Source organism: Eutrigla gurnardus (assembly GCF_963514095.1).
Source record: "Eutrigla gurnardus genome assembly, chromosome: 1".
Taxonomy (NCBI): Eukaryota; Metazoa; Chordata; class Actinopteri; order Perciformes; family Triglidae; genus Eutrigla; species Eutrigla gurnardus.
The window spans coordinates 21,453,665-21,469,487 of record NC_139915.1 but is presented as its reverse complement, the minus strand read 5'-3'; the positions used below and the strand labels follow the sequence as shown (position 1 = coordinate 21,469,487).

General features: G+C 41.6%; 2 protein-coding genes across 2 annotated transcripts in view; one reads left to right on the top strand and one right to left on the bottom strand.

Moving 5' to 3' along the window:
* The window catches only part of kif28 (kinesin family member 28), a 183,067-nt gene that overhangs the window by 48,497 nt on the left and 118,747 nt on the right, over positions 1-15,823 (bottom strand). The gene's annotated exons all lie outside the window — the stretch shown is intronic.
* ush2a (Usher syndrome 2A (autosomal recessive, mild)) overlaps positions 1-15,823 on the top strand; it is a 273,785-nt gene that overhangs the window by 230,857 nt on the left and 27,105 nt on the right. Inside the window, 7 exon segments of the mRNA XM_084005786.1 lie at positions 1,657-1,764; positions 3,298-3,481; positions 5,545-5,702; positions 7,872-8,030; positions 8,484-8,646; positions 10,454-10,671; positions 10,764-10,900. Coding sequence (XP_083861912.1) covers positions 1,657-1,764; positions 3,298-3,481; positions 5,545-5,702; positions 7,872-8,030; positions 8,484-8,646; positions 10,454-10,671; positions 10,764-10,900 — 1,127 coding nt within the window.

Here is a 15,823-nt window from a genome sequence, read left to right as displayed (position 1 = left end):
GGCAACATTGTGAGAATATTTACACACACACACACACACACACACACACATTGATCAGAGGTTGGGTTAAGCGTGAGAGCCTACAAGGCATGTTAAACAGGCTAAGCAGTAGAAAGAGACGTGAGGAAACCGCGTTGAAGCACGCCGCCGCTGTGCATTAGACTGTATAAGTGTGTGTGCGTGTGTGTGTACGTGTGTGTGTTTGTGTGTGTGTGTGTGTGTGTTGGTGCACATGTACTATGCCGTACGCAGTCAACACAGGATGGATAGTGTTGTGCATATAGCAGCTGAGACACAGCAGGATGTCCCTCTCTGTCTCTCAGCCTCCAAACATCAATTGAACATTTTCATTATTAGCTGAATTTACTAATAAAAAAAAGATAAATATTTTTACAATACCTTTTTTCACTAAATTGCAGGTGTGATAACTGATTTGTTATATCAGTGACATAAAATGATATCTCACATCTGGTGGTTATGTGTCCCATACTGTCTTGCCCTGTGGTGCTACACATAAAAAAAAAATTTTTAAATGTGTTTTTAAACAAAAATCAGGATTCTTTTTTAACCTCAATGTATGTTATTAAAATCTTGTAACCATGACTTTATCTCAGTATCAAATCACATTTATCTTATCCTTCAATCATTAATGTTATTACTTCACATGAATAAGTGCCGAATTAAGGCGGAAATAAGAATTCAACATGCTGTATTATGCCAGGTCAAGGCCTGTTTTTGCATTCATCCTTTTGAAATAAAGTCGTTTTACTTCTTTCATATTCCTTTCAATTTGATTTGTAAGCTGTTGTATGCTGTCAGCTAAGTGAATGACCATAAAACATCCAGTCAACCCCCATGACAACATTAAGGATTTGCATCCATCCATTAATCCTCATCCGTCCACCGTACATCAAGGACCGGGCAGAAAATATATCCGGAGGAGACAAAGGTTTTCAATCACCAGAAAGTGGTTTCAACTCAAGGATAACTTTGTTTAGGTGCATATGGAATTTTTAGCAACTTCCAGTATTTAAATCATCCAATAAAAGGTTCAATATAACACTGAAAACTGATTTCCTGTGGTTGCAGGTAAAGGCCTACTCATTCACTATATGATTTCTTTTAGACTGCATAGCGGGAGCCTATAAATAAATCATGTCTGGACGCTGTAGCCTAAACGCATACCGAGGTATCATAATTATCATAGATCAAAAGCTGATGACATTACAGCGTTGGACCGGTCCTATCCCATGTCAGTCCGCGACTGCCCATCTTTACGTTGTTTCATTATTGAGTTATGGCATGCATAATTTAACACCGACAGATATGGATCCATCCGTTGAGAGAGTGTGGAAAGAACAGAGGGAGGGAGAGTGAAATGGATAGAGAGAAAGGGAACGGTTGGGAAGAGAGCTTGTGATATGGCCGGGCGAGCTTTCCTCTCTCTCCATTACTTTTTCTCCCAGTTTTCATTTTGTTGTTTGTCTTCTGTATTTATGCCCTAAATCTCATAAAAAAAACTCATATGTACAGTATATTGTGTTGAGAATTTGAAAAAAAAAAATGAATTTAGAAAATATGTATGTGATTTTCCATCCATCATGTACTTTTACGTGTAAGACTAATCCTTTGTGATCTTTTTTTTTTGTGCTACAGGTTTGCAGCCGAACACAGACTACAGTTATGTGCTTGTGGCCTGCACAGCTGCTGGATGTGGAGCCAGCTTACCTTCCACAGGGCGCACCCTGCAAGCCTCCCCTGCTGGTATACACAAACTTATCAGTTCCCCCGGAAAACATTCATTAACAAATGAAGCACTCGATCTGATACCAGGTCTTAAATTAAGTATTTGCTGTACCTGTCAGATCCAGAAAAATGACTGGAGCCTGCCATACATTTTTTCCCCCACTAGAATACATAGTTATTCCCAAATAAAAACACAACATTTACAAATTATTTGTGTATGTATTTTTGGCAAAATATTTTACATTGTTGTTAATGTATAATTATGATCAAATCTTGTTATATTTTAACCATATTACAATTTTAAGATATTTTCAGTTTGATAAATACTGCAATTCATCAAAATCTCTTTTTTTTAACACCTTTGTCTTTGCCCTCCTTACTGATTTCATCTTTCAGATAGTTTTTCTCTTTTTTTCTCCGCTCCTCTCACTTCTCGTTTCTCCTCCCACTGCTCTCCTTATTTGAATCATCCCCGTCTCTCATCCTTCTTCCATCTCCCTATACTATACCTCGCCACCATTTACCTTTCTCTGTCTCCTCTTCACCACCGTTGACGACATTGGATCAACGCCTCATTATGTTGCCTGGCTAAAAATGCCGTCGTGGATTTTTGTATATTTAAGGACTTCAATCAGGATGATGTTTCTTCTCTTCATCCACTTCTTATTTGATCATGTTCTCTTGTGTCTCTTCTTCTCCATCATCTCTCCTTTTCTCTCATCTCCCTTGATCTTTCCCTTCCACATCTGTTTTCTTTTCCCCGTCCTCTCCACTACTCTTCTTTGACATCTTGTTTTTTTCTCCCTTAAACTACTTCACATTTATCTATCCTCTGAGGATTTAATATTTATCCTATTTCTTTTCCATTTAAATATTTCCCTTTGTGCACCATTTTAACCCTTCTCGTTACCTTGCTTACCCACCCTTTCTAAATTTTTTTTACATATTTAGCCTCTTTATTAATTGTTTTATACAAATAAATTATATTTCTTATTGTTAAGCTCCTCCAATCCACAACTTCCCTCACTTATCCTTGTGTCTTCATGTCCGCTACATTATTTTATATAATCTAAAATACATGAATCTGCATGATTAGAATTGACAAGTCTGATACATGTCTGTTTATGTATTTGCAAACATTACATTTTAATTAAATGTTAATTAAATAATAAAACATATTACACATTACCATAACATGACAAAAAGACAGGGCAAGACTTTGCCTTCTTTTACATCACTGTTATAATTCCATCATACCTCGTTAATTTGATAATCTTCATTCTCATACATATAAATGTCACTATTCTCAGTAACCATTTAACAAAGCAGGGATTCAACCTGTCCTCAGTTCATTAAAAGTACTTTAGATTAGCTATTGTTGGTATCAGGAAGGTCTTTCTCAGGAAAAGTCCTCTTTGTGTCCATGAGGTGATGCACTTTACTTTGAGTTTTTTTTTAAATCAACAGAGAAAGCACTACAAATGAATGCTAGTTGCCAGTTAATGTGGAAAACACTCACTTCATCCTCTTCTTTCCTTCTTTGCTTCTCAGGTGTGTGGCCAAGTCCCAGACATCTGATAATAAACATGTCTATGGTGGAGCTGTACTGGGATCAGCCAACCCAGCCTAATGGACACATCTCCCAGTACAGACTGAGCAGAGACGGTCACACTATTTTTACCGGAGACCACCGTGACCAGAATTATACTGACACTGGACTTCTGCCAAACCGCAGGTAGAGAGCATGCACTCTTCACGGACATGAATGCAAACGTATGCAAGTGTGTGTGCACGCATGCGGAAGTCCCACATGCGTGCACACACACTTGCATACGTTTGCATTCACACACACTTCACTTGTAGCTTGAGAGTTAATCATCCCTTTAATTCCTAAATTTCCCCCATCCGAGTGTAAGCGTATTCATATCGGGGTCACCCTGTTTTGAAAATCGCTTCTATCGTCCAATCCATGTCTCTCTCCCAGGACTGCACTCTGTATACGTCTGTTTGTGTCATTTAATGAGCAAATATTTGACACGCCAATGGCAGATACAAACCACACACACACACACACACACACACACACACACACACACACATTAAAACACAAATCAGATTTGGCTTTTGCTTACAAACAGCAGTGGAGCGGAGATTTTATTTATCTGTTTATTTTCATTTAACCTTTATTAATCCATGTCTTTTTTTTCTGAGGTGGATTTTCTGTTTTAATTATGGGAGTTTAAAAAGGACCCCCCCCCCCCACCCCCTGCCTTTTCTCTCTAGTCTCTCTCTCTCCTTGGCCCTCTCTCTCTCCAGAGACTATTTCTCCTTACCCCAAATAGAATTCTTGGGATAACACCCTGCAGTACTTCAATCTCCTCTGTGCGTGTGAAAGAGAAAGGAAGGGAGGAAGAAGATAGGACAGTATGTGTGTGTGACGTTTAATTTTCCCTAATTCCAGATAGTCTGCCAGAAGGCATTCCCGTCCCGACCCTTCGCTTCTCATCACGTGTCTCGCTTTCCTCACACCCTCCCCTCCCCCCGCCTCCTATCCTTTCCAGTCTTACCTCATTCCCTTCCTCCTTCCCTCCTTCTCCCAATTTAGCCCTGCGTCAAGAATTACACAGGGAGCACCGGCCCCATTATCCATGCAGCCTTGTGTGTGTTTTTGCCTGTCTGTGTGTGTGTACCCACGCGTGCGTCTCTGTGTGCATATGTGTCTGTGCTTGAGACCGCTCAAAGTGGCCATTGATTATTTATGACAATGTTGATTAGCTGTCACTTTGCTTCTGCAGCCCAGGAAGTGTCTAAGATGACGAGAGAATTAACCTATTCCCTCTGGCTGGCCCCCACAGGACACACACACACATACACTCACATGCACACACTCACACAGCCAAACAGATGCAAATGCCCCACTCACCGATTACCTAGCACATGCACACACACCATTTCATTTTGATATCCCAAGGCGGTGTTTACATTTAAGTAAATATCTCCCAGTGATGAAGTGTTTATATTCATTCTCCCACTGAAACCTTATGCACTCTCCATCACACGTGGCTCTGCTCCACTCTCTTCACACTCTCTCTCTCTCTCTCTCTCTCTCTCTCTCTCTCTCTCTCTCTCTCTCTCTCTCTCTCTGTCTGTCTATCTCCACAGCTGGTGTGTCTCAGTGAGGTGTATTCATTTATCTTTTTCTTCTGCTTGTTTCCGTGTGTGTCTATGAAAGTAACATATGAGTGGTTTTAATGCCGTTCCATGACTGCGTTCTAACCCACTGCAGAGGTGCTAATGGCCTCCTGTTTAAAACGCTCTGCACAGGAACAATAACCCAACACCGCCGTCAATTAATGCATATGTGCAGGACTTTATAGCAAATTAAAGGTTTTTAATGTTAAATGGTGGCCCATTTACACAGCTAATGTAAGCTTTAGCAACCGTCAGCTTCATGCTCTTAAAAGGAAAATCTATCTTATGATGTCACGGGTGAAAGAGGTAGAGAATGGGACGGGAGTGGCAGCGAGACATATGAAAGAGAGAGAGAGCGAGAAAAGTGTATGATGGAGAGAGAGAGGAAGAGGAAGAAATGGACCTCAAGTGCAGTCAATGTATAAGCTCACACAACACACATACACTTGAATCTATTTGCGGGGGGGCCAGTTGCAAGTTTTTTTTAATGTTCATCTGTGAAACAGAAGACAAAGTTCTGCTAGGATCGTGGAAACCGTTGACAAAGTTTTTGATGGGTGCATGTTTTTTTTGCATACAATTACCCCCCCTCCCCCATCTCTGCAGGTATGTGTATGAGCTGGAGGCCAGGACAGGGGGTGGGACCACCGTGAGTGACAAATATGTTATACAAACACCGGTCTCATGCCCCACTGGGATCCAGCCTCCCCACAATGTGATTGTGTCAGGCCCCCACACCATCTCTCTTGCCTGGACCCCTCCTGGTGAGTAGCTTTCTCAATGAAGGGAAGGATTTTTCTACGACGCAGATTAGAGCCTATTTTCGTTTTTGATGATATAGCTGACTGGTTTTTGTGTGTTAATAAGATTCATATATACTGAGGCTTATTCTGTAACGGTGCGGCCGTGTCACATTTTGAAATTCAAACATTTAGACTCAGAAAGTCAAAATAATTAAAACTGGCCACCCTTTAATGTCTTTAAATAATATTGTGTGCATGGTCACTGAAAAGTGATCCCAGAGAGCCACAGGCGCTTGATCCAGTGGTTGTAAAAATATAAAACCTGTTTTCAGAGGGGACTTGACTTCCTTCTAACTTAGAGATCCTCAAGGTGCATTTATCACACTGCAGCAGTAGCTTTTCTAAATAATGACTTGAATCCGTTCATTCTCAGAAACCGGAACAGAGTTAACATGATACATACTGTTTCTTACCGATGTTATTTCTCCAAGAAAACAAGATTCTACATAGACAGATTTCCTAATAATCTAAATAACGCTAACCAACATTAAAACGATGGTTAGAAAAGAAATGATCCTCACAATTTTTTCCTCTGTGTGAATCGCTTCATACTCTGATATGAGGCGACAGAGAGAGGGGTCAGGCTGAAAAAGAATCCCTGAGTAGTTTTCCATTCACCTTCTGGCCTCTCTAGACCCAGACACACACATACACAGGTTTACATGAGCATACACTCAGGGCCCAGTTTCATGCTTATGGGGCAGTGATTGTCTGCCCTAACCCATCTATCATTGACTATTACCCTGTCATTAGGCTGGTTTCCTATCTCAGAAACCGCTTATACGGCCAACTAGCAAAGACACTTCACTTTGTTGTGTGTGTGTGTGTGGGTGTGGGTGTGTATTTCTGTATATTTGTGTCTGTGCTTATGCATGCATCTTTATACGTGTGTGTGTGTGCTTGTGTGTGTGTGCACACGTCACTGTGGAGACATTTCCATAGGCAGGCCTATTCTATCGTCATTACAGCTTGATTTTAAAGGTGAGGAAATATCGGCTGGGTTCTTACGCTTGGTTAACTCCCTGAGCCCAGAGTCTGGAGTGTTTTCGACTTGTGTATGTGTGCGTGCCATACCCTCTGACAGCGTGGCTGTCTGTGTGTGCGTACATGCACGTGTTTGGGTCTTCATATGCATACATTGACTGCCAAAGCACTGACGTATGGCTATTAAAAGGACATTTACTCTTGGATCAATTCCTCCATTGCAGTGTGTGTGTGTGTGTGCATGGCTTTTGTTGTGTGTAAGTGTACATGTGTGCGTTTGTAATTCTGGGCATCATGTGTGAAATAGAAGATGGCAAAGCAGCTGATTGGTTGTAAATAATAACATTTAAATCTCACAGTGACAATTAAAGTGCTATGGCTGATCAACATACTGATCAAAGAGAGATGCATTATGACCTGTGTGTGTGTGCGCGCCTGTGTGTGTGTGTGTGTGTGTGTGTGTGTGTGTGTGTGTGTGTGTGTGTGTGTGTGTGTGTGTGTGTGTGTGTGTGTGTGTGTGTGTGTGTGTGTGGAGGTGTATGTGTGCATATGTGGGTTGAGGGGTGAATAATTGAAGTCTTTCATTTGTCTGGTAATCAGTTCATTCTCGAGATATCGAGAGTTCATGAATGTTGAATAACCCATCACAATACAGTTGGCCTGAATTATGGAAAAACCCCAGTGAGAATATTAACAAAGTCTAGGTGCGTGTGTATACGTGTGGGTATTTCTGTATGTATACACTTGTGTGTTTTTGTCTGATTGTGATACCACAGTGCCAGGATTGTGACGGCAAGATTGATTGGTTTTAAGATGAAAATATGAGGAAATATGTAGGAAATCATATCTTGTACAGATAGTTACTTCCTCACTTCTGTATTCATATTCAACAATTTGAATACTGACTTTAAATGGTCAAATACTAATTTGGTCCTACTTATATATCATTATTAAGTTACTTAACATCACCACAGTCTGACTTTTCTTGACTAAGATTATTATTTTGTTTTAGTTGTGAATTAAAATATAGAGAATAATTATCTTGTACACCTGATGAAGCAGAAGAATACATTATCTCAGTCATCTTTTCATCCTGTTTTCTTTTTGTTTGTTTCATATAATTGTATCATGTGTCGTTTTCCTCAGCTCAGCTCAACAGCCGCCAGCCTGTTAACTACAACATTCTGTTGAATCCAGAAAGCAACAATGCCTTAATGCATCCTGCTGGCCAAGATAGGCTCCTCACTGTGACAGGTCTGGAGCCATTCACCACTTACTACATCAGAGTGCAGGCCTGTCAAATTGGTAAGAATTGGTTTGTACCGATTTAAGTTTTTAATATTTCCTATCCTTGATAAGAGGTGAGTTATGAGAAGATCTATGATGGGGTCTGTGACTAACCGATCAATAAAGAAGTGAGATCGGGAGCATTTTGATTGACTCAACATGGCAATGCCTGAGCGGGCTGATTGCAGCTAACACCACTTACCGTACAAACAAAAGCAAACACACTTACAGAGCTGACAGTGTTTACCTGAGGGGGAGCTTTAACCATCGTATGAGCAGAGTGGGGGGGGCACACTCACATCCACTGTAATGCTCTAAAAGCACATGTTGTAGTATTTGCATGTGCTTCAACAGCAAATGGACGTTACCAAGCTTCGAAATGAAAACCTCTCCAGAAATGATCAAACAGATTGTCAGTCATGGGGATTGCTGGATTCTCAAATTAAATTGTTCCTTTTTTCTCCCTTATAGATGGGTGTGGAGTCGGAGGGGGGGTGTATGTTCAGACTTTGGAGACCGCCCCAGAAGGTCTGTTGCCTCCCACAATAAAGGCAGCTGGAGCTAGTGTCCTGGAGATCCACTGGACACCCCCCCAAAACCCCAACGGACTCATCACATCCTACCATATATACAGGTAACATACACCAAAACACATGGAGACTGCATGGAATTGTTAGAGGTATGGATTCAACAAGGTGCTGAAACACACACATATACCAGATCTGCTCCTTCCGTTCTTAGCTTTGACAATAAAAGCCCTAGACATATAATCTGCTTAAACCCACTTGAAGATTTTCTGATCTGGCACCTCTTTTATTATGTTATAAATAAATAGAAGTACTATAACTATAACAACTATAACTACTTGGTTCAGGTAAAGGTAACATTGACTTCAAGATTAAGAGAGAGCAACATTGGTTGACACTGTCAATGTCAAAAACAACATTTTGAATTAATTAGCATTTTTCAACACTTCCGCTGGCGCTGCTGTGCTGCAGTTGTGCTATTTGAGACACGCTGTTTGTCTATTTGTGGCCCAGCTTTTAGCTTTGTGTATTTCGTTTTTCCATTTAAATAACATGTGAAAGAAACATTTTTTATCCACAAAAATCATAGTTGAGCATCCATTATGAGGAATGAACATACAATGCTTTTTACTTAGATGTAACTAAGCTGTCTGGAGGAGTATTGCTTTTTTGATTATGAGGAAGTAGTCAGCTTGTCTATACTTCATGAAGTATAGACAAGCTGACATAGAAACAACTGCAACATACGCTTATGTATTGATACAAAGATAATGTGCTCACGTTATTTCCTCAGTCTGTCACTACAACACAAATGAACCAGAACATAAGGCACATTAATCATGTACTCTGCACATGCATATAATATACAGAATTCCCTTTTAGATACAGAAAAGACACTTTGACGTATCTTCAGGTAAATGTCAGCTTAGCAATTGAGGTACTTTTTGTGTGTCTACATCTGCGCGTATGTATTAATGCATGCTGAAGGTCGTGGTCTGCTTGTTGACCAAAGAGTGTGTGATCTGTATGCAGGGTCAGACCAGACTAAGCCCTTTAAGTCCTCAGGAAACACACATTAGCATAGCAGTGCGCGCACACACACACACAACACACACACACACACACACACACACACACACACACTGACACACCTGGCATGATCAGACTAAGGCAGACAGGGACTTGGATAAAATAGGAAAATCTCTCTCACAATCACACCTGAAACCCTACATAATCACAGGCAAAGGGGCTTACCAAGACATCGGGGTGCTTGCATCAGCCAGGGACTTACTAACACATGATGTCTGAGACGTGATGCTACATTTTTTATTTAAATTCTACCTAAACTAAGTGTCAATTCAGGTATACTTTGAACATATTGCAAATAAAAAAAAAGTCAAATATAAATATATTACAGTACCGGTGCAAAACAGACATGTAAAGTTTACTTTAAAACAACTTGCGGTATTTTGGTAGCCAAATCTTCCCCCAAAAATACCCTATTGCTCAAACATATCTACAGTGCCGTTTTGAAGTGGTTTCAATTCAAAATGTCTTTTAATATGTTAATTTTAGAGAAATAAAAAAGCTAAAATGTTTAGGATATATAGGACAGTTGTGTTCTTTTTAATAAACAATGTTGATCAAATGTACTTTCAACTATTTATTCATTCACTGTATGCTGCAACTACTTACACTACTGTCTGCATTCCCTTTGTTTTGCACATTATTTTTGTTCTGATCGAATTAATTGACTGTATACTTGAATTTTGCTGGCTGAACTTTGTAGCTGAGTGTGTAGATGACATTGTGTATTTCGTATCTATGTCTGATATATTGTCTATACTTTGTTTATAACGACACACCAGTTTCCCCTTTGTGGCCTAATAAGGTTCACCCTATCCTGTTCTACAGGCGTCCAGTAGGAACAGAGCAGGAGCTGCTGGTTTTTATCTGGTCCAGTGGGCCGCTTGAATTCTTCGATGCGAGCCCTGCCCTACGTCCCTTCACCTTCTTCCAGTACAGGGTTCGCTCCCACAACTCCAAAGGCTCAGTTCTGAGCCAGTGGGCTTTAGCTCAGACCTTACAGGCAGAACCACAAGACATGGCCCCTCCCACTGTCGTCCCCACTGGTGAGTTCATCAAGTCGCACGGAAACCACTACGGTTAAAATGTTCTCATATTGAGTCACTGTAATGGTCCCACGTGCTGTGCACTTTTACAGGTGCATACTCTGCCCATTTGAACTGGAGTGAACCGGGACAGCCCAACGGCCTCATTTCCCATTATAGACTGGTTTACAAGAAGCACCAACAGGACCCTACGCTCAACTCGACTACTGTTACTGCTCTCACTGTGGAGGTAAATGCACACACAAGCAGTGAATGCTGGGTATTGGAAACATGGATGCATTTATCAGAGTAGCCTACAGTCTCCTTCTTGTTCGCATGTTGTTTTCTTCTGTCATTTGTCCAGAGCTGCACAGTCGCAAAGGGTTCAATATGCTGATATTCTCACACATGCAAAAACTTGTGACTGTTCAAACTGTGTGTGTAAGGCAACAGAAAAGAAGAGAAAGGAGGAAACAAAAACATCACTATAAGAGATCATGTTTTTGGTTTGTTTTGTCTGCAAATGGACAGTCCAAGATTGAGACATGGAGGAAAAAGAGGGATGGAGATGTAAAATCAATATTAACCCACTTTAGAGAAATTAGCAAAAGCAAAAGACAGACAGACAAATTGGTAGAAGAAAGAACAACACAGTTAATAGAGAAGGCAAGAAAGATAAAAGTAAAGAGGGGCATGAATGACGTGAGCTGTGAGAGAGCGTGGAGGAGAGAGAAAAGACAAGTGAAGGAACAAGAGGGGGTGAGACAGAATGATAGATAGGGAAAGGAGGGAGGGGAACGAAAGGGGGGAAGAGGTAGAAGCGTAGATCTATATTCTGTCCATACAAGTGGCCTCTTCTCCCACAGTGACCTTTGGCTTGTCACTCATAATTAATACAAGATGTAAATGGAGACCTTTCACCTTCTCATTGATATGGAGCACTCCGTGTTTGTGTGTGTGTGTGCGTGTGAGTTTGTGTATGTGTGAGAGGCTCATTGACATGGCATAGACTTATTTTGGTGGCGGTCATTTGTCACGCAGGTGCCTTCACCGCATGCTCTCTGTTGTTTAGGAATACACAAAAGAAACAAAGTTCTTACTTTGAGTTTTTAAGTTCAAACTTCAAAAGAGCAGGCTACACAGGCTTTTGTAACATTTGTGTCTTGACTTTATGCTGAAAATTATTTAGAGAGTTAATGAGGTTTATGTTTTTCTAAAGCAATCGGTTTAAAGGATGACTTTAATCTAATGTAGGATGGGAAAGGGGCATTTAAAAACATTGTTTAAAACTATTCAAATAAGAATAATAACAAGTCCAATCATAGCTTCATTCTGATACTCTCTTATTGTGGATATGGATTATAAACCACAGAATTTTCTTTTTTTAGCCTTAAGGAGACTTATTAGCCTGAAGTGACTCTACTTTCCTTTTCTCTTGCATGCTTTGTCTTCCTCATCATTATTTACTTAAACATTGTTCTCTTCTTAATGTTCACTAATCCACTCTTTATTCTCATAATTTCTTCATTTGTGGATGTATTGTTTGTGTGTGTGTGTGTGTGTGCGTGTGCGTGTGTGCACGTATCTGTGTGTGTATTGATCTCGGACTGAGCTGGCAACCCTGCTCTGTGCCAGCTTGGCTGATTAATGGGGTCGTCATGGCAATCGGACGGAATGAGGGTACGAAACACAGGCGGCCCGCCTCACTAGACCCCTACATGCTGCCTGGCGCACACACACACACACACACATTCCCTCTCCATGCTCTACACCTTTGTGATAGACATGTTAGTCACTCAAACAACCCTGTCAAGTTGCCTTTTTTGCGTCGTGGTTCTCTTTTTTTCTTTTGCTTTAAATTTCTCTTCATTATTTTCTTTAATCTTTTTTCTTTTTCTCTCACCTCATACACCCTCCATACACCTATTTTTCCCCTGCATTGCTGTTACCAAATTCTGGCTCAGAGCTTCAGTGGGCAACTCAACACTCACCTTTGTTTGATGTACTTACCCTCACCTCATGATCCACTCCTCTCTTCCATCTTTCACCCTTTCTTTTAGACATCGTTCATTGCCTCACATTTTTCCTGCCCCTCCTCATTTCTCCCTCCCCTTCTTTGGTCTCTGTCGTGTTTTCCCGTACATCCTCCCATTCCTCTACTTATATTCCTTCTACCCCACCCTTAATTTCCTCCACTCCATTTTCCATCTTCGCTCGTCTTTTTCTAGCCTTCTTCCCATCCTGCAGTCACTCTTCTCTGCCCTCCTGCATCTGTAACGGATCTCTTCTCCCTCAAACCACTTTTTTACATCCTCCTGTATTTCCCTGACCACCACCTCCCTCTTTTCTCCTCCTTTACTCTTCTGTCCTTTCCTCCTTCCCTTGGCTCTTCCAGATGTTACACTATGGCCCTCGGGATCATGGTGAAGTTAGATCACGTACGTGTGAGTCTGTGCATTACTCTATGTGGATAGATATGTCTAAATATGGTTGCCTGTGTGCATGCGTATTTTTGTTTGTGTGTGTCTGTGCAAGAATGTGTGTGTGTGTGTGTGTGTGTGTGTGTGTGTGTGTGTGTATGTCAGAGTGTGCGCGTGTGCTGTATTAATACATCCCATTGATCAGAGCAGGACCCCTGACAGTCATCATCCCTGAGAACCATCTGGCCGACGCCTGACGCTCCCTCACCCAAACACAAGCTGACACCCTATTAATCTGCTACCGCCATGCATACATACGTGTGTGTGTGTGTGTGTGTGTGCATGTTTTAGTTTGTGTGAATGAATGAATCGGTGAGAGCGTGCGGAAGAGAGTGTGTTATGTGTATGTATGTAAGAGGTTATGTGCAGAGTATGCGTTAACATTTTTGCCATGTCCATGTTTCTGTGTGTGCGTGTGTGTGTGTGTGTGTCTGTGTGTGTGTGTGTGTGTGTGTGTGTGTGTGCTCCAACCCCAAACCGTGCGCACACATACGAATGTGTACACACACCACTCCACCATCCGCCAACAACAGCCGGCGCTGAAGGGAGCTGAAGGGTGCTTGGAAATTAAGGTTATTACACAAATTGAGCCATATGGTCTAAATATTTCAGAGCTGAAATTTACTAGGCAATAAAAATGGCCCCTACCTCGGTAATGGTGTAAATTACAGCTTAACCACCAGCGCTAATGATGTCCTTCTGTACACCCCGTAACCAACCGTACATGAAGGACACATTGTTTAAAAAATACCCCAGGAAAATGGAGAGAGAGATGGGGGGAGAGAGAGAGGGAGAGAGAGAGAAAGAGAGAGGGGAAGTGAAGAAAGGATGGGGAAAGAGATGGAAGGATGAAATAAACAGGGGTAACAAGGAAGTGAAAGAGGTGCGGGAAGAGAGTGAGGAATTAAGAGAGAGAGAGAGACGAAGATGGAGAGAACGAGGGAGTGGAGAAAGAGAGCTAGCAGCATGTTTACAATCTGTTAGTTTACCATTAAGAGCCCGTCAGAGAGTGCGGGACAGCGAGGGCCAGCCGGCAAACTGTGTCTCAAAGCCGCCATGAGGTTTCATTATGAGTGTGTGTGTGTGTGTGTGTGTGTGTGTGTGTGTATGTCTCTGTGTGTGTGTGTGTGTGTGTGTGTGTGTGTGTGTGTGTGTGTGTGTGTGTGTGTGTGTGTGTGTGTGTGTGTGTGTGTGTGTGTGTGTGTGTGTTTGTGTGTGTGTGTGTGTGTGTGTGTGTCACCTGCACATTCAGAATGTGTGTATTAAGGCATGCACAGTTGGGAGACGTATACAAAAGTATGGACAAGACTTTCTTTTTCAGAGGCATACTCAAAGTGGTGACAATGTTGTCATTGGCTTGTGTTTTGTCTATTTGCATATGTTATGATGTTGCAGTCCTTTGAGCTCTCTCTGCCACCACAGTTTTCACATCGGGAAAATCAAGATAAAGTGTAGTCTAAAGATGTAAAAGAAAATGTTGTGGAGTCCATACTCTACATTTTGTATTTCAATTAGAATGACCTGTTTGGGCCAGGTATAAACTGTAAATACAACTGTTTTGTTACAGTTAAAGGGATAGTTCGGAATTTTGGACATAAGACCTATTTTCCAACTCAACCGGTGTGTTGGAGACGTCTAGAGACGTTTTCAAGAAATTTCATTCAGTTCTTCTAGTTGCAGAGTTCGCTGTGCTATGGCTAGCGCAAGTCAATGGTTCTTGTTAGCCAGGCATTAAAAACAGTCTTGCCCACTTCACAGTGCACCCGAGGCAAATCAATTAAAACACTAGACTGTCGATGTAAATATCTGTGTTGATTAGGGTTGGGCATCGAGATCCGGTTCCAAATAGGAACCGGTTCCTAACCTCCGGTTCCGGAACCGTTAAGAAGCTGTTGGAATTGTGATCCTTTTTTTTCGGTTTTTAAACGTCCGCACTAGTTTGTTTGTTTTACTCCGCTCGCACTAGTTTGTTTGTATTACTCCGCCCGGCGTGCGGAGACTCCGCGATAGAACGATCAGTAACGAGTAGTCTAACGCGCTACTATTGCCAAACCAGTAGTCAGATTAAAGTTACTTATCCAAATACACGGTGCGTTACTATTTTTGTCAGTAAAAAAAAGATCTGCTTTCTTCGTGCGTCTCGGGGGTGACGTATGTTAGCCGACACCTTCACGGACGGTCGTGTAGTCGGCTATACCGGCAGAAACGTAAACAATGGAGGGGGAGAGATACGCATTTTCCAGCTGGAAATACAAGCATTATTTCGACTTCATCTCAGCAAAAGATGGCAACATAAAGGTTTGTTGTACACTCTGTGTTAACAACAAAGTGTTGTCTACTTTCAAGAATACAACGTCGAACTTGAAAAAACATTTCGAGTCACAGCATGGCACAACCAAATTAAACGAGCAGGTCCCGCCCGGTGACGGTGAAAAGGCGCAGCGTGTGAATAAACAAGACGAGTTCTCGATTTCACGGTGCTCCTGCTAACTCAGTCTGTGCTGAAATGCGAGTGGAGTCTCTCTTGAGTGTTTAGTGGAGAAATGTCTCGCTGCTTGCTGGCCCCGCCCCCTCCCTTCGTCATCACGCCGCTCATACTTTAGGACTGTGCTCATTTGTTTCATAAAACCAATCCTTGCTGCTCTAATGCCGGTTCAATATTCATAAAATGTTCATTCATGATGTTACTGCCA